The sequence below is a fragment of the Mustelus asterias genome, chromosome 9, assembly GCF_964213995.1.
Source record: "Mustelus asterias chromosome 9, sMusAst1.hap1.1, whole genome shotgun sequence".
Lineage (NCBI taxonomy): Eukaryota > Metazoa > Chordata > Chondrichthyes > Carcharhiniformes > Triakidae > Mustelus > Mustelus asterias.
Window position 1 is genome coordinate 84,395,958 of NC_135809.1, and position 22,406 is coordinate 84,418,363.

The 22,406-nt window shown below is 48.5% G+C and overlaps 1 protein-coding gene across 1 annotated transcript in view; it reads left to right on the forward strand.

Moving 5' to 3' along the window:
- The first annotated feature begins 2,382 nt into the window (after window positions 1-2,382).
- Window positions 2,383-22,406, forward strand: part of trpm5 (transient receptor potential cation channel, subfamily M, member 5) — a 128,828-nt gene continuing 108,804 nt past the window's right edge. Inside the window, 2 exon segments of the mRNA XM_078221371.1 lie at window positions 2,383-3,173; window positions 4,837-5,215. Coding sequence (XP_078077497.1) covers window positions 2,383-3,173; window positions 4,837-5,215 — 1,170 coding nt within the window.

Here is a 22,406-nt window from a genome sequence, read left to right on the forward strand (position 1 = left end):
AGGAAACTCATCTAATCAAATCAGCACCACTGACCTAATCAAGTGATATCAGGAAGCCTTCTTAGCCTCAAAAGACTTCCTGAGATCAGCCAAACACCCATTGATAAACCCATCGGACAGAAACGATTACCATACCTAAACATTGATACTGTACTTAAAACATCAAACAGAATGGTCAGAATCAAATACTGTGAACAAAACATTAACATTTGAATCATACAACGTGTCAAAGTTCGAGTATAACTGTAGCCCATTGCGGCGGGCTTTCATAGTGCTTTCGGGACAGTGCTGTTTGTATGTCCTGATTGCACCTCCGTCGACGTTGATAAAGCTGTACCGCTGTTGAACCTGACTCTGAGTCCGAAGTGGTCGTGTTCGCCCACTCGCGCTAACAATTGGGGGCTCGTCCGGGATCGTGACCGTCGCTGGAACATCGTCTCTGGGCACTGGGTGAGTATCTTTACTCATTTAAATCCGCGGGCATTCCCAGTGTCAGAGCAGTGTTTCACGCTGCCGCGATCTGAACCTGTGAACAGAGTCCGTTCAATAGCTGTACAGCGGTAAAGTAGTGTTTAAGTTTCTTTTTGGGCGGGCGAGTGGGGTCGCGAACTGTGATTGATTGTGTTGCCATTACATTCCGTGTACCCCTGACGATGAACCCAACCATAAACTAACTGACCTATGACAGGACAGAGTTTGAGAATAGTAGAAGCCGGGAGGACATCTAGGTTTGGGCCAGTGTGATCGGGCTCTCGGAGTTCGGTACAAGTCCGGGCGCTGCAAGTCGGGTAGGACCTCTGCAGGTGCGAAAGGTTCGGGCCACTGGGGGCAGAATCTGCGAGGAGTCTGCTACATGTCCGGGCACTACTAAGTCTCCAGCCTCTGTGAGTGCCTCGACCACTACAAGCAGGAGACCTCTGGTAGCGCAAAAGAACGGCTATGAGCCAGGGGAACTCCTATCTGGGGTCAATTCCACGCCTGTCCGCACCCAGGTCAGGGTGATCCCGAGGAGATAGGGAAACGGCGAGGCTCTGAGGATTGACTTAGCGATAGGAGTTGGCAAGGAAAGGGTGGCCCCGGCCCCTGTAGTCGTGGTCAGAGCTCACCTGCCTCTGTGCGCGGTAATCTCCCCGCTACACGCAGGACGGGCTCTGCGTGTTGCTGCTGAAAGTTTAAACACACTGACAGTGGGAACACCAAACCAGTAACCTCAGAGATACCCACACAAGTATCCGTGAGAAGCACCAGAGCCAGGATTAGTATACCACTGGTCCTAGTTAAGAGACCCGACATGGATAGCAATGATACCACCTTCAAATGAGGACCAGAAGGATCCCTCCCCCGCTATCTAGCAGACAAAAATAAGACACTAATTAAAAGCATGATCAAAGCAAGGTGGAAACCCCAAGACCCACTTGAAAACCAACGGGAATGGTGGGCGAAAGATAAGAGGAGTAAAGATGATAAGGCTTGGATCCTGATATTAAAAGCCCACATCACTCTAGCAGGGCGAGTTCATAAATATGTTCAGAACAAGCAAGACCAGTCCGCACAGCGAGAGCGCGCCGCTGTGATGGCTGCTAACCCCGTGCTGCCAGCACTGTCCGACTTCTCACATGAATTTCCAAGTGAGGAGTGTCCCGATTGGGAATGCTTAATGGATGAAATGGGCTCACTGTGCCCGACAGGGGGGAACCTCCCGTTGACCACCGACCCCCCCGCCCCAGGACGCTAGGGCAGCTCCCTTAAAGATCGAATGCGTTCCTGGGGGACAAGGGAGAGATGGGCGAGGGCGGCAGACCCAGATTAAAATGATCTATGTGTCACTCACACCGGGAGACACAATTAAATTATTAGAGAAACTCCCGACCCTCCAGCCCAGACACAGTAATGCGATCTTCTGGCAGAAGATTAAGGAAATGCAACTGTGTCATAACCTACATGACCGGGACATAGCAGGGCTGGTAAGAGCCAAGATGCCCGAGAATTATTGGACCCGGCTTCAGGCAGAGCACCAGAATGGGTCCTGGTGTGCAAACCTGGATGAGAGTCGCCGAGAGCAGGATCAGGCTCTGGCAGACTTTAAAAATGATATCGTCCAGACCATGGGGACCTGAATAGGAGGCAGCATACACCCACCTAAAATCAGAACTACTAGCAGCCCCAGCCTTGTGCCTGCCCAACATAACGAAGCCCTTCCACCTCTTTTACAATTCGGAGGAGGGATTTTACAGCTCCGTGGTGACCCAAGAATGTGGGGGCACCATGCGACCCGTAGGATACTACTCCGCCCGACAGTCCCCGGTAGCCAAAGGACTGCACTAATGTGTGGCAGCCCTGGACTGTGCCGCATGGGCAGTCAGGGTGTGTGAACCCATCACTATGTTAGGGCAGATCATTTTGCACACAAAACACACTATAGTTGAGCTACTGAATACCGGTCGACTCCGAACTGTCTCGGACGCTCGGAGGGCCAACTGGGAGGCAGTGCTCCTTCCCCGGGATCAGTCCATTAAAATTGTGCAAGATACCGGAAGAAACCCTGCAGAGGGGTTCCTTCCAGAGGGCAGCCCGCACCACTGTCCAATTAACCCAGACACTGAAGCGGAGGAAGGGATTAACGACCAACCCCGAGACAACCCCGACCTCACACTATATGTAGACGGGTCCCGAAGACAAGTAGAGGGACATTACCGCACAGGCTGGGCAGTGGTAGATCAGGAAGGGACACTGATAGCAAGGGACACCCTGAGTGGGGATACCTCCACTCAGGTGGCTGAACTTATAGCCCTCACAGAGGCCCTTAAAGCGGGAAGGGACCAACGGATAAATGTATATACAGACAGCCAATATGCGTTCGGGGTGGTCCATGACTATATGATGGCATGGAAAAGGCGCGGATTCATCACCGCAGTGGGGGGGCACGTAAAACACGAAAACATAATCCGAGACTTGGCAACGGCATCCAGGTTACCCTCGGAAGCAGCCGTAATTAAAACAAAAGCCCACCAGAAGGCGAGGACTGCGGAGCAAAAGGGAAACCAACTAGCAGATGCTGCCAAAGCTGCAGCTGGGGAAGCCCTCCCGCGGGTAGCCACCATCACCACTCCACCCATGGAAGAGGTGGACATTCGTAAACTCCAGGGTAGCGCTGACCCAGACGAGGTGGCACGGTGGGAGCAGGCAGGGGCGTCCCTAGATAAGAATGGGGTATGGCGCAGAGGGTACCAGGTAGTTGCCCCTTCATTCATACAGGCTGAACTACTCCAACTCCACCACGAACCGGACCACTCCAGCCGGGATGGGACCCTGGCCCGCTTATCAGCCGATTGGTGGTGGCCAGGGATGGGGCGAGATGTAGCTAAGCACTGCCAAAGATGTATTATATGCGCTCAGCATAACCCCGGTCGGCCCCTGAAAGTTAAATTAGCTCACCAACCCTGACCAAAGGGACCTTGGGAAAACCTCCAAATTGATTTCATCGGCCCCCTACCCACCAGTCGCGGGAAGAAGTACTGCCTAGTCCTCATAGACCAGTTCACCCAATGGGTAGAAGCCTTTCCAACTCGGGATTGCGGGGCGACCACTGTCGCCCGCATCCTGGCATATGAAATAATACCAAGGTGGGGAGTCCCGCTGCAACTGGACTCCGACCAGGGGACACACTTTACAGGCAAGGTGATGAAGCACGCTTGCAAAGCCCTAGGAATCCGACAGCGATTCCACATCCCATACCACCCTCAAAGTGCTGGAATGGTAGAGCGGATGAACCGCACTCTCAAAAATGCGATAGCCAAATCCATTACAGAGACAGGTCAGGGGTGGGTAGATGTCCTTCCTTGTATTTTGATGAGCCTACAGGCCACCCCAGGTCGTACCGTAGGGCTCACCCCGTTTGAGCTAATGACCGGGAGGGCAATGCGACTCCCAGAAAACATTGCCGTGGGGGGGGGAGGAAATGGCACCCCTTCGGGACAAAATCAAGAGATATGTACAGCAACTAGACTTACAGCTCCGAGATCTGCACCACGCAGCCAGAGAGCAGCAAGCCATTAGAGACCAGGCTAGAGATCAAAATGTCAGTCACACCACCACCCTCCCACAAGTAGGGGATAAAGTTTTAATTCGGGTTGCCCCAGACCGACCCGGGTTTGCACCAAAATGGATAGGACCCCACGAGATTATCCTTACCAGCGACATATGTGCCTGTGTCGATGTTTGCATCGCTGGCTGCACCTTCGGGACCATCTGCGCCCTCCCTGAAGATCCACAGACCCCACTACAAAGTGACATTCTGTGTCCAAAGATGTGCGGGTTAGGTTGATTGGCCAGGTTAAAAATTGCCCCTTAGAGTCCTGGGATGCGTAGGTTAGAGGGATTAGCGGGTAAATATGTGGGGGTAGAGCCTGGGTGGGATTGTGGTCGGTGCAGACTCGATGGGCCGAATGGCCTCCTTCTGCACTGTAGGGTTTCTATGATTTCTATGATGTTAAGGGAAAGGGCCGCTGGAAACATTGGTCACAATTAAAATCCTACCACCACGGAAAAGGGACAGGACAGACTGACTGTAAAGACAGGGATGCTCCGACCACTCCACGTATTGGCCCCTAACCATCTGTGTCCATACAGCGGAGGTCGGAATAACAACTTTTATTTTTGGCACAAAGGAGTCGTGCGCCAACCGTGGCACGGACGTATATATGTATATAGGAATATAAACATGAATAGATAAATAGATTAAGTTAGTCATTTGATATCAATCTAACGTCTGGTGGCCACCAGGTTTTATATACCCTCCCCCAACCCCCTCTCCAGGACCATGTGGACCACTTGGAGGATGATCCTCACTGCGACCTTCCTGAGTGTTGCCTTCCGGGGCTACACCACCTATCAACAATCCCACGGAATAATGTTCAACACATCCGAGGCGTTGTGCGCGCCGGCCACACCATGTCTCGAGGACAGTAGGACGCATTTCAACGCGTGGCTGCAGGTCTATCCAGGCATTGATGTGATCTGCCTCACCTGCACACTAGATATGCACCAAGCATGCGTCCAATGGTCGGACTCTCTGAGCAACACTGGCTGCACCTTCGGAACCATCTGCGCCCTCCCTGAAGATCCACAGACCCCACTACAAAGTGACATTCTTAAACCGGACATTGACATTTGCGGATATTATGGACTAGCTGAGGCTCCTGCAGTCTCACTATACGTATGTTTTACGCTTCCTACAACACGGGCCCCCACGACCACAGCACTCGAAATCTTACCCTGCCCCTTGCAAAGCAAGGGGCCGGAGGGAGGACTGGTGCTGTGGAACAAGGGGGAAATTGTGTACGACAATGTGAGACACGAGGTCGTGCCTGTTCTGATCGATATCTCAGGAATCCGGCTGCCGGGATACTGTTCAGAACAGACACAAAATATGTATCAGATGCTGGGTGGGGAAACCATAAAGCGGGCCTCAGATGCAATGGGAGCAACACACTATAGAGACAACACACACACACACACACGCACACACAGAAACAAAAGGGACACAGTCAACGACATCTTCACAGGAATAAACACAGGATCCACAGTGGTCAACTCTACTGACATACAGGGCCTCAATGATAAGATCGAACAATTAAAGGGGGTGATGAAAGATATCCTGCAGCAGTGACTAGACCAACAGGCCGAGCAGGCTCTTTTAGGGGAGGAGGGCTCCCATATCCAACTGGATGGGATCACAATATTGGAAGCGCACGCCCGTACCATTAACCGCCTCATAGATAGAGAGAGAGAGAACACGGCCCGGGTACAACAGGGACAACTGTGCCATGCGTATGGTCAGTGGATGGTAGCACAAGTACGACACAATCTGGACCAGGTACACAGGGGGGAGGTGCCCGACTGGATCGACAGCGCCCAGCTAGCGCAACTCGCAGATCAGAAGGGGGTGCTGGATGACCGGACCCTGAAAGGAATGACGCGGGTGTATCCAGTAATCCCCGACTGCGAGGTTAGCGAGGGCACAGGAGTAGGGATGGTCCTATTGATTCCGATAGTTACACCAGACTCGGGACCATTCCCCATCTTCCAGATCGAGAACATTGGCGTTGTCAGGGGCAATACCTCCCTCCGCTACCACCTAACCGAAGTCACGGCCATCTCAAGGCATGGCGTGATGTCAAGCGCCTCCCTCTCGGGATGCCAACAAAGGGGAGAGATAACCATTTGCCCTCACCCACTGGGACAAGGAGAGGCAGCTGAATGTGGGTTTAATTAAACACAGGGTTGTACTCTAGAAATCATACCGACAGATCCACACTTTGCCTGGGCAGGATATGGAGGACGAGGCAGGTACTGCGTAGCCACAACAAAGACATCCTTTGTATATAACGGGCTGACATGTCCGATCCCCAGCCCAAACTTTTGCTTCACCCCTCGCAGACCAGTCACCATTGGCCAGGCCCACATCACCAACATTCGAGGTAGGCAGACTCTGACACTTAATGCCACGGACCCACTGAGAGATGAGCTCAGATACTACCGAGAGCCAGAACAGGCTCCCATCCCACACCTAACCGAAGTGCTGAGGGAGCTCCGCCTCAAAGTGGGACACTCCATTCGGCTGTACCACCAATTACAGTCACACATCAAAACCCTAGAGCACGAAACAGTGTCAACCCTACAGAGCCAAACATGGGCACAGAGGGTATGGGACTGGGGCCTAAACGTGGACATTCACCCCTGGATCCGGATAATCTCACATGTACTAGTCACTATCCAACTTATACTCGCAATATCTTGGGGAATAGTGACGTGTTATACACACCGCCAACACAAGAAAACCAAAGCACGAAGAAAACTAATCAGAACGATTGGCGAGGTGGGGCGACTGACAAATCGGGAGAATTTCTCCTGCGTACACCTAATCTGACAAACCTCGGGGCTCCCCTAAACTGCATGACTGCAGCGTGCAGAGGCAGGGAGCACCGGACACAAAATATGTTAAAGGGGAAAATCGGTCTGAGGGAGGCGAGACAAGTCCGCTTCCGACCGACAGGGGGGAACTGTTAGCGGACAACAAATTGATGAAGTTATGTATATAATATGAAACAGGTCAAACTGCACTCAGAACCCCTCCATTAAAGATTAAAAGGGACAGATCCAGACAAACAGGCAAGGCATGCTTTTAAAATGCAAACAAGGTCTAACACACAAAAGGGAGCCAGACAGGGTGGCACCAAAGGAAACTCATCTAATCAAATCAGCACCACTGACCTAATCAAGTGATATCAGGAAGCCTTCTTAGCCTCAAAAGACTTCCTGAGATCAGCCAAACACCCATTGATAAACTCATTGGACAGAAACGATTACCATACCTAAACATTGATACTGTACTTAAAACATCATGATGTGGAGGTGCCGGCGTTGGACTGGGGTAAACACAGTAAGAAGTTTAACAACACCAGGTTAAAGTCCAACAGGTTTATTTGGTAGCAAAAGCCACACAAGCTTTTGGAGCTCCAAGCCCCTTCTTCAGGTGAGTCGCCTGAAGACTCACCTGAAGAAGGGGCTTGGAGCTCCGAAAGCTTGTGTGGCTTTTGCTACCAAATAAACCTGTTGGACTTTAACCTGGTGTTGTTAAACTTCTTACTTAAAACATCAAACAGAATGGTCAGAGTCAAATACTGTAAATAAAACATTAATATTTGAATCATACAACGTGTCAAAGTTCGAGTATAACTGTAGCCCATTGCGGCAGGCTTTCATAGTGCTTTCGGGACAGTGCTGTTTGTATGTCCTGATTGCACCTCCGTCGACGTTTATAAAGCTGTACCGCTGTTGAACCTGACTCTGAGTCCGAAGTGGTCGTGTTCGCCCACTCGCGCTAACAGGACACTGGGGTAAAACCTTGGAGTAAGTAAACTGGTTGAAAATATCTGAGAATTAACAGGTACAACAGAGTAGACAAGTACGGACATCGGCAGTTAAACATTGTTATACACAGAGTAGACAAGAACATTGGCAGTTAACACATCATTATACATCGAGTACTTACATTTATGCATTATTTTCTCCCATCAAAGACTGATCTCGTTACAAAAACTCATTGTTTTGGTTCTGCTTTACCTCAAGCTAAGGTGCCTCAAGATCTGACTAGGACACAACTTTAAAGGACAGACAAGTTGTTGGATTGGGCAGAGGTCGCAGATGAAGTTCAATGCAGTGAAGTAATTCATTTTGGTAGGAAGGGCAATCTTAGAATATTTAAAACAAAGGGCAATCTTAGAATATTTAAAACAAAGGGCTGTTTCCTGCAGCAATTTAGACACTAACAGGTTTTAACTTGCTGTGCAATGTCTGTGCCCAAGTCAGCACATCTTAATGTCTTTTCCCAGAGTCCATTTTGTGCCAGGTAACAATCTTGTATCCTTTAATTTTGATTTTACTCCAAGATTTTCCAGCCTTTCCCACAGGTAGGATCATCCAGTCTTCCAGTCCCACCGATGTGACCCCCCCGCCCCCCCCACCCCACAGTGGGGCAGGTGAACCACACTGCAGACATCGGCAGGACCAGAAGATCCCGCCAGCAACCAATCAAAAGCTGCCTCTACCATCAGAAAACATGCCACACGGAGGGGGGGCAGTGGTAGGGGGGGCAGTGGGGGGGGGGATGGCAGGAGGGTGAGGGGTGCTGGGGGGGCAGAAAATCATGCCCTATGATTCAAAATATATATATCAGCAATGAAAATATTCAAATAAACTCAAAAATGTCAGAACATCTTAATAAGCCAAAGACAACAAAACTGAATAATTCTTTTACCAAGTTCCTTCAATCCCACAATTAACGATTCTGCCACAGGTGTTTAAATTTCTAGATCATTCTCGGCAGATCATTTCTCAGAAAATGTTTATTTTGGATAGTTTCTTTGGCCTAGCCTTTTTACATATATGTAAATATTTCACAGTGTGTACACAGCTTCAAATGGGAGAGTTAATGAGATGTTATCCAAAGGAAACTCAGAGAAATATAAATAACAGAAAACAGAATATGTGCAGACAAAGAGAGTCAAGGTTGCTTTATGTTGCTGGCACTGACATTTTGAATATTCCATGGTGTATACACTATTCTATGAAGGAATCAAAGAAGTATAAATAACCCAAGTGAAACTCAGAGAACTAAAAATTGAAAGAGAAAGATATAGGCAGAGAGAGAAAAGGCACTTTTTTATTGTGCTGGTACCATTACGTTTGCTAGCACCCTGGGGGCAGCACAGCAGTACAATGGTTGGCACTGCTACCTCGCAGCTCCAGGGACTGGGTTCGATTCCCGGCTTGGGTCACTGTGCGGAGTTTGCACGTTCGCCCTGTCTCTGCGTGGGTTTCCTCCGGGTGCTCCGGTTTCCTCCCACAGTCCAAAGATATGTGGGTTAGGTGCATTGGCCATGCTAAATTGCCCCTTAATGTCTTGGGATGCATAGGTTAAAGGGACTAATGGGGTAAATATGTGGGGTTGCGGGGAAAGGCCTGGTGGGATTGTTATCGGTGCAGATTCGATGGGCTGAATGGCCTTCTTCTGCACTGTAGGGTTTCTATGATTTCTATGAACACAGATATGGATGGGCAAATACAAACTGCAGGAGCTTCCTAAGATCAGCGGTGCAGAAGGCCCACTATAAACATTGAAAACTGCACTTGGCAAACACAGCGCTAGCATGGTGCAGCATACATACACCGACAGTTAATGGAAATCAAGAATGAACATTAAGAGATCGATTGCAGACATTAATTGGATATTATATACACCAGCTCTGTTTACCTACTTTTTGCGTTACCTGCTTTTCTGTTTTCAAGCATTTATACAGCTGTGATTTTTTAAGTTACAAAGATAATGATAAATTATAACAGTCTGAACCCAAATCAGAGATTTCATAGAATCCCTACAGTACAGCAGGAGGTCATTTGGCCCACTGAGTCTGCACCAACTCTCCGAAAGAGCATCTTACATAGGCCCCCATTCCCATAACCTTGTACATTTACCATGGCTAATCCACTTGACATCTTTGGACTGTGGGAGGAAACCGGAGCACCCAGAGGAAACCAGGCAGACATGGGGAGAAAGTGCAAACCCTACACAGACAGTCACCCAAGGTTGCAATTGAACCCGAGTCCCTGGCACTGCGAGGCAGCAATGCTAACCACTGTGCCACCATGCCACTCCCCGTGTCAATGTGCCACCCTCTGTTTAAGTGCCCTTAAACACTGTAAATTACTTTTAGCCTGTTCTTTTTAGACCATTGCATAGAATACTGGAAGTTCTAGTAAAACAACCAGATCTGAAAGTGAAGCATTGACAATACTTTTGAAGACATATCTTACATTAATTTGTTTTTGAATGATGTTGATTAATGGATAAGAACTGGTCAGAACACAGGGGAGAACTCTCCTGCTCTTCTCTGAATTGTACCATGTGAGTCCACCTGAGAGGGCAGTCTGTCTTTTTGGCAAATCAAATAAACTAAATCAAATAAACTCAGGGATAAATTAAAAAGGGCAGCCCCTAAAAAGGAGGGAACTGCCCGAAAAAAACCCCAAAAAGGAAACTTAAAACATCAAGGGCGGAATTCTCCGAAGTGTTGAATTGGTGTAAAAACGGGGGTAATTTATGCTGATTTTTTGAATGGGAGTTCAGAGAAGAATCTCCCACACTCTGTGCACTGTAGAGGCCACCAGCGTAAATATCATTACATTTCAGGGGGCGGGGCCCATTCTGCTGAAAAAGTCTGAAATCAGCAGGCTGAGCGAGCTACTGTGCATGTGTCGATCTGTCAGTGCCGAGATTAACACATGTGCAGTGGCCCTGCACTGATGTCTTCCCAGTTGCTGGCCAGCTCGATCGCTGGCCAGCCCCACGTCCCCTGCAGCGCCGGCTCCTCAGCCCTCCATGGCACAATTACCGGCCCCCCAACCATCCCCAGGCCTAGCCCCGAACCTCCGCCTGCTGGTGTGAAGGGGGGCAATCGGGGCCCCCCCCAGAGGGTCGTGCAGGAGGTGCCCATTAAGGATCCGAAAGCTTGTGGCTTTTGCTACCAAATAAACCTGTTGGACTTTAACCTGGTGTTGTTAAACTTCTTACTGTATTGGCAACCTGGCAGAGCCAGCCTGTGCCCGTGGCACTGCCCAAGGGGCAAAGTGCCCAGGGGCACCTTGGCCCTGACGATCTAGCATGGGCAGTGCCAAGCAGGCAGAGCATATGGGTTGGGGTATTCTAGGGGGTAATTGGTGAGGGTGAGGGGCCTTCTGCTGCCACACTGCAGTGGGGATCGGTGGGGGAAGGAAGGAGGCCAACGGTCGGGGCGGATTTGGGGGGTGGAGTAAGCCGAGGAGGGGCGGGCAGCCTGCTGTGGGTGTCGGCACTGCGGGGGGGATCGGGGGGGGGGAGGTGCTGGAGATTTGTGCGGGCCGCTAGTTCCCCGTTAGTGGGACCTAGTGTAATCCCTGCTTGAGTGAAACATTCTGGCAGAGTGGGAGACACTCGTAGACCCAGAGTCTTCAGTCCCACACCCGCTAATCACATGCAAATGAAATTGAAATGACCATTTAAATGGTCTGTGCGTCTCCCCACCGATTTCCGGGTTCAGAGCAGACACCGCCGGAAATCCGACGCTGGAAGACGCAAGCAGGGCGCGAACGCTCACGCAAACCCCATGAATCGGCTGCCGCGGGATTCTCCCAGTCGCTGTGCTGAAAAATTAGCACAACTGGATGGGAGAATCACGGCCCAAACCAAAATGTGATTAAAGGGGTCAATAATACACCCCAGTCCCTGCGGTGCCCAATGAACACAAAAGATCTTGACGGTGCCCTCGGACACCACATGTCCTGTCTCCCGCGACACCCGGCTGTGAATGTAGCTGCGGTAGAGGGGCAGACAGTCGGGTCGGACAACCCCCTCGGTCACCCGCTGCCTGGACCTGTTGATGGCTCATTTTGTGGAGATGCCGGCGTTGGACTGGGGTAAACACAGTAAGAAGTTTAACAACACCAGGTTAAAGTCCAACAGGTTTATTTGGTAGCAAAAGCCACACAAGCTTTCGGAGCTCTTAGCCCCTTCTTCAGGTGAGTGGGAATTCTGTTCACAAACAGAGCTTATAAAGACACAGACTCAATTTACATGAATAATGGTTGGAATGTGAATACTTACAACTAATCAAGTCTTTAAGAAACGAAACAATGTGAGTGGAGAGAGCATCAAGACAACGGATGAATGAACACCGCTCGACAATCACCAGGCAAGACTGTTCTCTTCCTGTTGGGGAGCACTTCAGCGGTCACGGGCATTCGGCCTCTGATATTTGGGTAAGCGTTCTCCAAGGCGGCCTTCGCGACACACGACAGCGCAGAGTCGCTGAGCAGAAACTGATAGCCAAGTTCCGCACACACGAGGACGGCCTCAACCGGGATATTGGGTTCATGTCACACTATTTGTAACTCCCACAGTTGCGTGGACCTGCAGAGTTTCACTGGCTGTCTTGTCTGGAGACAATACACATCTTTTTAGCCTGTCTTGATGCTCTCTCCACTCACATTGTTTTGTTTCTTAAAGACTTGATTAGTTGTAAGTATTCGCATTCCAACCATTATTCATGTAAATTGAGTCTGTGTCTTTATAAGCTCTGTTTGTGAACAGAATTCCAACTCACCTGAAGAAGGGGCTTGGAGCTCCGAAAGCTTGTGTGGCTTTTGCTACCAAATAAACCTGTTGGACTTTAACCTGGTGTTGTTAAACTTCTTACGATGGCTCATTTTGCCAGGCCCTGGAGCGGATTCACGAGGAGGCCCTCTGCCTTTCCTACCCCCCTCCGCACCGAGGACCCGTAGATCAGGAGCGTGGGACTGAAGTGTGAACAAAACATCAACAAGAAATTTTTAAGATAACTGAAAAGGGAGTGCAGTGTATAACATTCAAGGTAGACTTGCCCATAGAGTCCGCAAGATCACAATGAGAGGGCAGTCAGGACTTTGGTTTTATCGAGAATTTGGGATCTCTAACACCGCAATACGCTATTTTAAAGATACACTTTAACCCAATTGCCTATAATGTCTGTGCATGCATATTTAGAAGAGCAGTGTAGTGTTCCTTGGTCCTCATTAATCCCTCAATCAACATAATTTTTTAAAAAATCATTTTGATTTTGATATGTGTGTGTGTCACATTACAACAGCACACTTTCTAGCCGTGAAATTAATGTGAGTGTAATTGCAGGAGAATGAATTCAACATCCCGATCACGCCCAGTTTTACCGTTCTGCCTTCCCCCATGCAACCTGAAAGCTACAATCACTCACTCTCACTGCTCGCTATCAGGTAATGAGATCGGGAGGCGTCCAACTTTTCCCACGCAGGAAGCGGTATCAAACACCCCCACAGCACACTCGGAAAGGTGCAGTTGCTGACTTCTCGCTCAGGCTGCTCCAAGGGGGACAGTTCCTGAAGTCACTCCAAAAGAAATCTGGCCGACCTTTACAACAGGTGTGGGAGAGAATTCGGGATGGCCGACACTGAGGAGCTGCAGCAGGTGAGAAACTTCAGCATTCTCCAATTCTGTTAAATTCTTTCAATATGAGAGGCAGGGAGCAGGGAAACTGTGATTTTTTTTTAATAGCTGGAGTAATAACAACCCAGGATGGCTTTGTATGAGATCCAAGAGTCTGTGACTATGATGCAAGTGATACCTAAAACTTGTCTGAGAGCGTAACCCAGTTTGCAGTTTATTTATTATTGTCACGAGTAGGCTTACATTAACACAGCAATGAAGATACTGTGAAAATCCCCTCGTCGCCACACTGCGGTGCCTGTTTGGGTACACCAAGGGAAAATTTAGCATGGCCGATGCACCTAACCAGCACATCTTTCAGACTATGGGTGGAAACCGGAGCACCCGGAGGAAACCCACGCAGGCATGAGGAGAACATGCAGACTCCACACGCACAGTGACCCAAGCTGGGAATCGAACCCGGGTCCCTGATGCTGTGAGGCAACAGTGCTAACCACTGTGCCACCATGCCACCCCTGTACAGTATGCACAGGAAAGTATTTTGTGGGCAGCAGCCGCCATTTTGCATTGGGAAACATTTCAGTCATTCTTGCTTGGTCTCTCACTGATGATTTCTGAGTGACTGGTCCACTTAGAATCGTGTATTATTGGAAAGCGATATTATACACACAGAGTTTCATAGGAACATAAGTGCAGGAGTAGGCCACTCGGCCCTTCGAGCCCACTCCACCATTCAATAAGATGATGGCTGGAAGACTAAGGGCGGCACAGTGGTTAGCATTGCTGCCTCACAGGGCCAGGGGTCAATTCTGGCCTTGGGTCACTGTCTGTGTGGAGTTTGCATGTTTACCCCGTGTCAGCGTGGGTTTCCTCTGGGTGCTGCAGTTTATTCCCACAGTCCAAAGATGTCCAGTTTAGGTAGATTGGCCGTGCTAAATTGCCCCTTAGTGTCCCAAGATGTGTAGGTTAGCTGGATTATCATTGGTAAATATGTGGGGTTACAACGATAGGGCAGGGGAGAGGGCTTGAGTCAGATGCTCTGTCAGAGAGTCAGTCCGGACCCGATGGGCTGAATGGCCTCCTCTGCACTTTAGGTATTCTATGATTCTATTCTATGATCTGGTTGTGGCCTCAACTCCGATTTCCTGTTTGCTCTCTCTCGCTCTCTCTCTCCCCCCTGCTAATAACCTTTGACGTGTTTGCCTATCACACATCTATCTAACTCGACCTTAAATTCAATAAAATCATACATTCAACCTTGGCAGCAGGTGACTTTTCAGAGGAGGTGAGGGCTTGACTTTTCATTGGGTTTATTATTGAAACGTGTAATATCCTGAGAGGTCTTGGCAGGGTGGATGTGGAGAGGATGTTTTCTCCTCGGGGAGAATCTAGAACTACGGGTCACTGGTTAAAAATATGGGGTCGCCTATTTAAAACGGAGATGAGGGGAGAGATTTATCTCGGGGGTGGTGAGTCTTTGGAACTTTCTTCCTGAAAAAGGCAGTGGAAGCAGAGTCTTTGAATATTTCTAAGGCAGAGGCGGATAGATTCTTGGTAAAGAAGGGGGTGATAGGTTATCCAGAATGCAGACTTGAGGTGACGATCAAATCAGCATTGATTTTATTATTTATATTTATATTTATTAGTGCCACAGGTAGGCTTACATTAACACTGCAATGAAGTTACTGTGAAAATCCCCTAGTCACTACACTGCGGGAGAATTTAGCATGGCCAATGCACCTAACCAGCACGTCTTTCGGACTGTGGGAGGAAACCAGAACACCTGGAGGAAATCCACTTAGGGGAGAATGTGCAGACTCCATGCAGACAATAAATCAAGCCAGGAATCAAACCCAAGTCCCTGGCGCTGTGAGGAAGCAGTGCTAACCACTGTGCCACCAATGCCACCCCAAATATTAAATGGCAGAGTAGGATTGAGGGGCTGAATGGCCTGTTCCTGCTCCTTGTTTGTATGTTTATATTAATCAATGGGCAGATCCAAGCTCCAATATAAAAAGGCACTTAATTATCATGAGAGACTCATTCCCTCTGACCCTGCACTGGTTAAATGCTTTTGTACGCAAGTGCCATTTGTGAGATATTATAGAACAATCATGTATTTCAAAGGGGTTAAAATAGTGTATAAGATAGAGTACATAGCAATTTCACATGATGGTGTTCCAGGAAACCTTTTCTTGTTGTCATGAGTTACCACATTTGAGTTAGTGAAACAAAAGTTTTCTATAAAGATTGGCATTTCTGAGCCAACCATTTATATGTTTAGCAGAAGTCATTAAGGGCAAAATTTCTCCTTGCTCAACTTTCCAGTAAAATTACCAATAAGCATTATTTCATCTCCCTATGTTACACTGGCCCACAAATTGCTGGAAGAATAAAGGCAGCCGTCATTATTAACGTCTAAAAAAAAGTGGTGAGGAAAGGTGTTCACAAATGCCATAACCATCCCTGGGCAAACAAAACAAAGTAAGGCTTACTGGGGTATAGCTTCAGGTGAAGCCATTTTTGGATGTGTCAGGTGGGATGCAGAGTACTTTCCCTATACTTGAAACGTGAGACCTGAGGCACGACACTACATCACAGAATTGTTACAGCACAGAGAGAGGCCATTCTGCCCATCGTGCCTGGACTGGCTTTCTGAATAAGCAATTCACCTCATGCCATTCCCCCACCTTCTCCCCGGACTACTGCACATTTTCCCATTTAAGATAACAGTCTAATTCCATTTTGAATACCTCGATTGAACTAGCTTTCACTACACTCTCAGACAGTCCATTCCAGAATCTAACTATCCCCTGTATGAAAACTTTTCCTCATGTGGCCTTTGCTTCTTTTGCCAATTGCTTTCAATCCGAGCCCTTTTGTTCTTGATGCTGTCACCCGTGGGAAGAATTTCGCCCTATCTATTCTGTACAGACCCCTCATGATTTGAATATCTCTTCTCCTCTTGGCCTTTTTTCCAAGAGAAATAATCCCAACTTCTCCAATCTATCTTCATAACTAAATTCCTCATTCCTGGGGCCATCCTTGTGAATCTTTTCTGTGCTTATTCTAATTCCAGAACTGGACGTAATACTCCAGCTGAGGCCCAACTAGTGTCCTACACAAGTTCAACATAACCTCCTTGCTCTCATACTCTATGCCCCATTAATAAATATGCTTTATTTACTGCTCTCTCAACCTGTTCTTCTACCTTCAATGACTTATGTACATATGCGCCCAGGTCCCTCTACTCTGGCACTCACATCAGAATTGTACCTTTTACTTCATATTGACTCTCCATTTCCTTCCTACCAAAATGAATTACTTCCCATTTCTCCACATTGAACTTCACCTGCCACCTGTCTGCCCATTCCACCTAACTGTCTAAGTCCTTTTGAAGTTCTACGCCATCCTCCTAACCGTTCACAATGCTTCCAAGTTGCGTACCATCTGAAAAATTTAAAATTATGCCCTGTACAGAAAGGTTTAAGTCATTAATATATATCAGGAAAAGCAAGGGTCTCAACACTGGCCCCTGGGAAACTAGGCTACAAACCTTCTTCCAGCCTGAAAAACAACCTTTAACCACTACTTTCTGTTTCCTGTCACTCACCCAATTTTATATGCATGTCACTACTGCCCCTTTTATTCCATGAACTATAACTTTGCTCACAAGTCTGTTGTGTGGCACTGTAACAAATGCCTTTTGAAAATCCACGTACACCACATCAACCACATTGCCCTCATCAACCCTCTCTGTTACCTCTTCAAAAAACTCCAGCAAATTAGTTAAACATGATTTTCCCTTCACAAACCTTTGCTGGCTTTCTTTAATTAAACTGCATTTGCTCATGTGATTAGTAATTTTGTCTTGAATTATTGTTAGTTTCCACACCACCAAAGTTAAACTGACTGGCCTGCAGTTGCTGGGTTTATCTTTAAAGTTTTATTTATTAGTGTCAGAAGTAGGCTTACATTAACACTGCAATTAAATTACTGTGACAATCCTCTTGTCACCACACTCGGGTATATTGAGGGAGATTTAGCATGGTCAATGCACCTAACAAGAATGTCTTTCAGACTGTGGGAGAAAACCAGAATGCCCGGAGGAAACCCACGCAGGCACGGAGAGAACATGTAGATTCCGCACAGACAGTGACCCAAGCCGGGAATCGAACCCGGTTCCCTGGTGCTGTGAGGCAGCAGTGTTAACTACTGTGCCACCTTTCTTACATCCCTTTTGAAAAAGGGTGTAATATCTAAAATTCTCCAGCCTTTTGGAACCACCTCTGAGTCTAAAGAAGGTTGGAATATTCTGATCAGTGTTGCCACAATTTCCACTCTCACTTCCCTTAGTATCCTTGGATGTATCTCATCCAGGCTTAGTGCCTTATTAACATTAAGTACATTCAGTTCATCTAACACTCCTCCCTATCAATTTTAAATCCCTCTAGTGTACTAATTGCTTCCTCTTTCACCATGGCCTGGGGAGCATCTTCTTCCTTGGTAAAGACTAATGCAAAGTGTTTGTTTAATACTGAAGCCTTTAGTACCCTTGCCTCAATGGGAAAATCCATTTTTGGTCCCTAATTGGTCCTACTCTTCCATTTAGCACCTTTTTATTATTGGTCTACTAATTGAAGATTTTGGCATTCTCCTTATGTTAGGTGTCAGTCTCTTTTAATACACTCTCTTTGCTTCATTTATTTTTTCACTTACCCTCTGAACCTTTTGCATTCATCTTACCTCTCGGTTGTATTATCCACCTGACATCTGTCATAGGCACAATGTATCTTATTTATCTTAATTTCTATCTCATTTGCCATCAAGGGAGCTCTGGATTTGTTTGCCTTACCGTTCCCATTCATGGGAACATACTTTGACCGTGCCTGAACTCTATTGTCTTTGAAGATAGCCCATTGTTCAGCTACCGTTTTTCCTATCAACTTTTGATTCCAATATTTTTGGTGCAACTTCTTGATGCACTATCAATCGAGCCGAGACTAGTTGTGAGCAAGACAAAACAGGCTTTTATTGGCAAGAACTTGGAGCCATCCCTGTCGGTGATCTGGTCTGAACTGAGAGCAAGGGGGGAGGAGCCACCGCCTTTATACCCAGACCAGGGGGAGGAGACTTGGGCGGAACCGACAGGGATGTGCTACATATACAGGTAACAGATAGCAGATAACAGTGGTTTACCATACTTCTTTCTTACCCCATTGAAGTTGGTTTTCCCCGAGATAATTATTCTTCTCTGGATTGTTCTTTTCCATAACCAACCTAAACATTAAAAGTTTAAGTTTATTTATTAGTGTCACAAATATTAACACTGCAATGAAGTTACTGTGAAACTCCCCTAGTCGCCACAATCCGGCTTCTGTTCAGGTACACTGAGGGAGAATTTAGCATGGCCAATGCACTAACCAGTACATCTTTTGGACTGTGGGAGGAAACCGGAGCACCCAGAGGAAACCCACGCAGACATGAGGTGAACGTGCAGATTCCACGCAAACAGTGACCCAGGCAGGGAATCGAACCCGCTGGGAATTGAACCGGGTCCCTGGCACTGTAAGGCAGCAGTGCTAGCCACTGTGCCACCCCCGGTTTGACTGGCGCAGACATTATGGGCTGAATGGCCTCTTTTTGTACTGTAACTTTTCTATGGATTTATGAAGCGCCCAATTTCTTAGATGCACTGCAGTGATGCCAGTTGCTCCTCAAGTTCCAACACGGGAAGCATTCTGGATTTCCCAAATAATCATGATGTGGAGATGCCAGCGTTGGACTGGGGTAAACACAGTAAGAGTTTTAACAACACCAGGTTAAAGTCCAACAGGTTTATTTGGTAGCAAATGCCATTAGCTTTCGGAGCGCTGTTCCTTCGTCAGATGGAGTGGAAATATACTCTCAAACAGGGCACAGAGACACAAAATCAAGTTACAGAATACTGATTAGAATGCGAATCTCTACAGCCAACCAGGTCTTAAAGATACAGACAATGTGAGTGGAGGGAGCATTAAGCACAGGTTAAAGAGATGTGTATTGTCTCCAGACAGGACAGTCAGTGAGATTCTGCAAGTCCAGGAGGCAAGCTGTGGGTGTTACTGATAGTGTGACATAAAGCCAACATCCCGGTTTAGGCCGTCCTCATGTGTGCGGAACTTGGCTATCAGTTTCTGCTCAGCGACTCTGCGCTGTCGTGAGTCGTGAAGGCCGCCTTGGAGAACGCTTACCCGAAGATCAGAGGCTGAATGCCCGTGACCGCGGGCATTCAGCTAATGGTATTTGCTACCAAATAAACCTGTTGGACTTTAACCGGGCGTTGTTAAAACTCTTACTGTGTTTGCCCCAGTCCAACGCCGGCATCTCCACATCATGGTTCCCAAAAAGCACAGGGCAGTGCACTGAAGAGGCTGGAGCCCCTTACTATGAGATAATAAACTTTGTTGCTATTAATAAACCTTACCACTGTGACAGGGATTCAGGATCAGGGGCAGGGTGGGGGAGGAATGATCTTCCCAACTGATTGGGGCTGGGTGTCGAAGCCCTGTGTTGGGGACATCGGGATCAAAGGCTTGGAGGGGGGTGGGTGGGCGTGGTTGGGATCAGAGGCTGTGGGTAGGTGGAGGAACTTCAAGGGTTGAGGCCGATGCTGAGTGGGGCGGTGGGGGTTGTGTGTGGTGTTGAGGGGGTGATGTCAGCAACAGTGATGAGTTTTCTATAAATGTGAGGTTGGAGGGAGTATTCCTGCTCCTCACATCCCAGGGTATGCATAAAGTTTAAAGTTTAAGTCTGTTTATGAGTGTCACAAGTAGGCTTACATTAACACTGCAATGAAGTTACTGTCAAAATCCCCTAGAGAACAGATGGTGTTGGCACCACCTCCCTCAGGGCGAACCCATCTTGTAATGGGGGCCTCAAAAACAGGTGCTGGCCTCTTATTTGCAAATGCAAATATGCTTACAGTCTAATTCAGGAGCGTGACTTCTACTTCTTCAAAGTGACATGGGCATCATTTCCTTCTGGAAAGACGTGTGTGCTTCCTGCCGCCATGTTGGAAGCTTAATAGGTTACACATGACAAACGGGTTCTGTGCAGCCAGGTTTATTAGATTTCTAGGCCTTTGTACAATTGCTGAATTGCCCTGCTCCTCCCCAGCTCAGGCCAAGCCTTTTGCAGAAGGGTAGAGTACAGATCATTTTATAACCATCAACTCATTCTACCCGATCAATAAGCCACCAAGGCTGTTGATTTTTGCTGAGCTGACCATGCCCTTCCTTTCTAAAATAAAACTTCACCTTGGGGAAAGATAAATGTAACTTAAAACCCAGCCCTTGCTCAAGTGCATTTGCACAATCTCCCTGTTCAGAATCCACAATCGAGAGGGATGAGTTGACATTTCATAATCGTGTTCAACACAAACATTATAGGATGGATTGAAAAACCATTTAAGGATTACTTTAAGAAATAAATTATCATTTCCTTTTTAATGAAGGGGCTGGGGGGGAGAAAGGTGGCACAATCGTTTGCACTGGTGCCTCACAGCACCAGGGACCTGGGTTCAATTCCAGCCTCTGGTGATTGTTCTCCCCATGTCTGCGTGTGCTTCCTCTGGGTGCTGTGGTTTCCTCTCACAGTCCAAAGACCTGTAGAGTTATGTTGATTGACTATGATAAATTGACCCTTAGGGCCTGATTTTACCAAAACTTCGCGCCCGTTTTTGGGTGCCAAATCACGGTAAAGTTGGGCGTCGGACCTTTAACCCGATCTGCACCCGAATCCGAACAGATCGCGCCTTTACCAACACCCGATTCGGGCGCAGGTCCGGCCCGCGCCCGAATCGGGCGGCCCGACGATTTAAATGTATTTGCATGCATTTAAATCGACTTAGTGAACCGCGCGCCCAACTCTACCGCCAAATCCCACTTTACTGTCTTCTGGCCCGATCCGCGTCCGCGCTGTTACCGACCTGCAGAATAAAAGTCCGAAGTCGCCGCTGCAGCCTCTGAAGAACGGGGTCAGAGACTGCAACGGCTCTCTGACCCAGGTCATCCTCTGGTCGGCGGGGGGAGGCGGGGGGGGGGAGGAGGACAGGGGGTGTGACGTCTCATCACCTGTCGGGGGGGGGGGGGGTGCGTGGGGGGAGAGGGGGTGTGACATCTCATCCTCTGGTCAGGGGGGTGGTCGGCTACCAGTCTGCGGCCGATGCCTCCTGGCACCATCACTGGTACGCTACCAGCCACAGATTACTCTTCCCTGCAGGGACAAGAGAGCGGGAGAGATGGCTGTGACTGGTAGTGTACCAGTGATGGTGTATCTCTTTACACTGTGGAATCGGCCACTGTGGAATCGGCTGGTTCTGCTTCATCTTCTTAGCGAGGAATCGCTTCATCCTGAAGGTTTTGTGGGATGGCATGGTCGTACGTCCACTCCGGCAGGAGGCATCGGCCGCAGACTGGCAGCCGACCCCCCCCCCCCCCCCCCCCCCCCCCCCGACCAGAGGATGATACGTCACACCCCCTCTCCTCCCACCCCCCACCCCCCCCCCACACCCCAGGGGATGATCGGTCACACGCCCCCCCCCCCCGGACCAGAGGATGAACGGCGGAAAGCTGCTCTCTCCGTGTTCTGCTTTTGGTTTCGAGCCCAGGTGCACTCTGTCAGATTTTTTTCGAACTGCGCATGCGCAGTTCAGAGCTCTGATCGGTCCGCCAGCGCTAAGCCCAGGCCACGGCGCGGATCGGGCCGGAGCCGGCAAAACGCGTATGGGTGCGCTGGAAAGAGGATTCCAGGTGCGGATCTATTTGACGCCCAGATTCAGCACTTAGGCTCAAAATGGTAAAATTCCCCCATT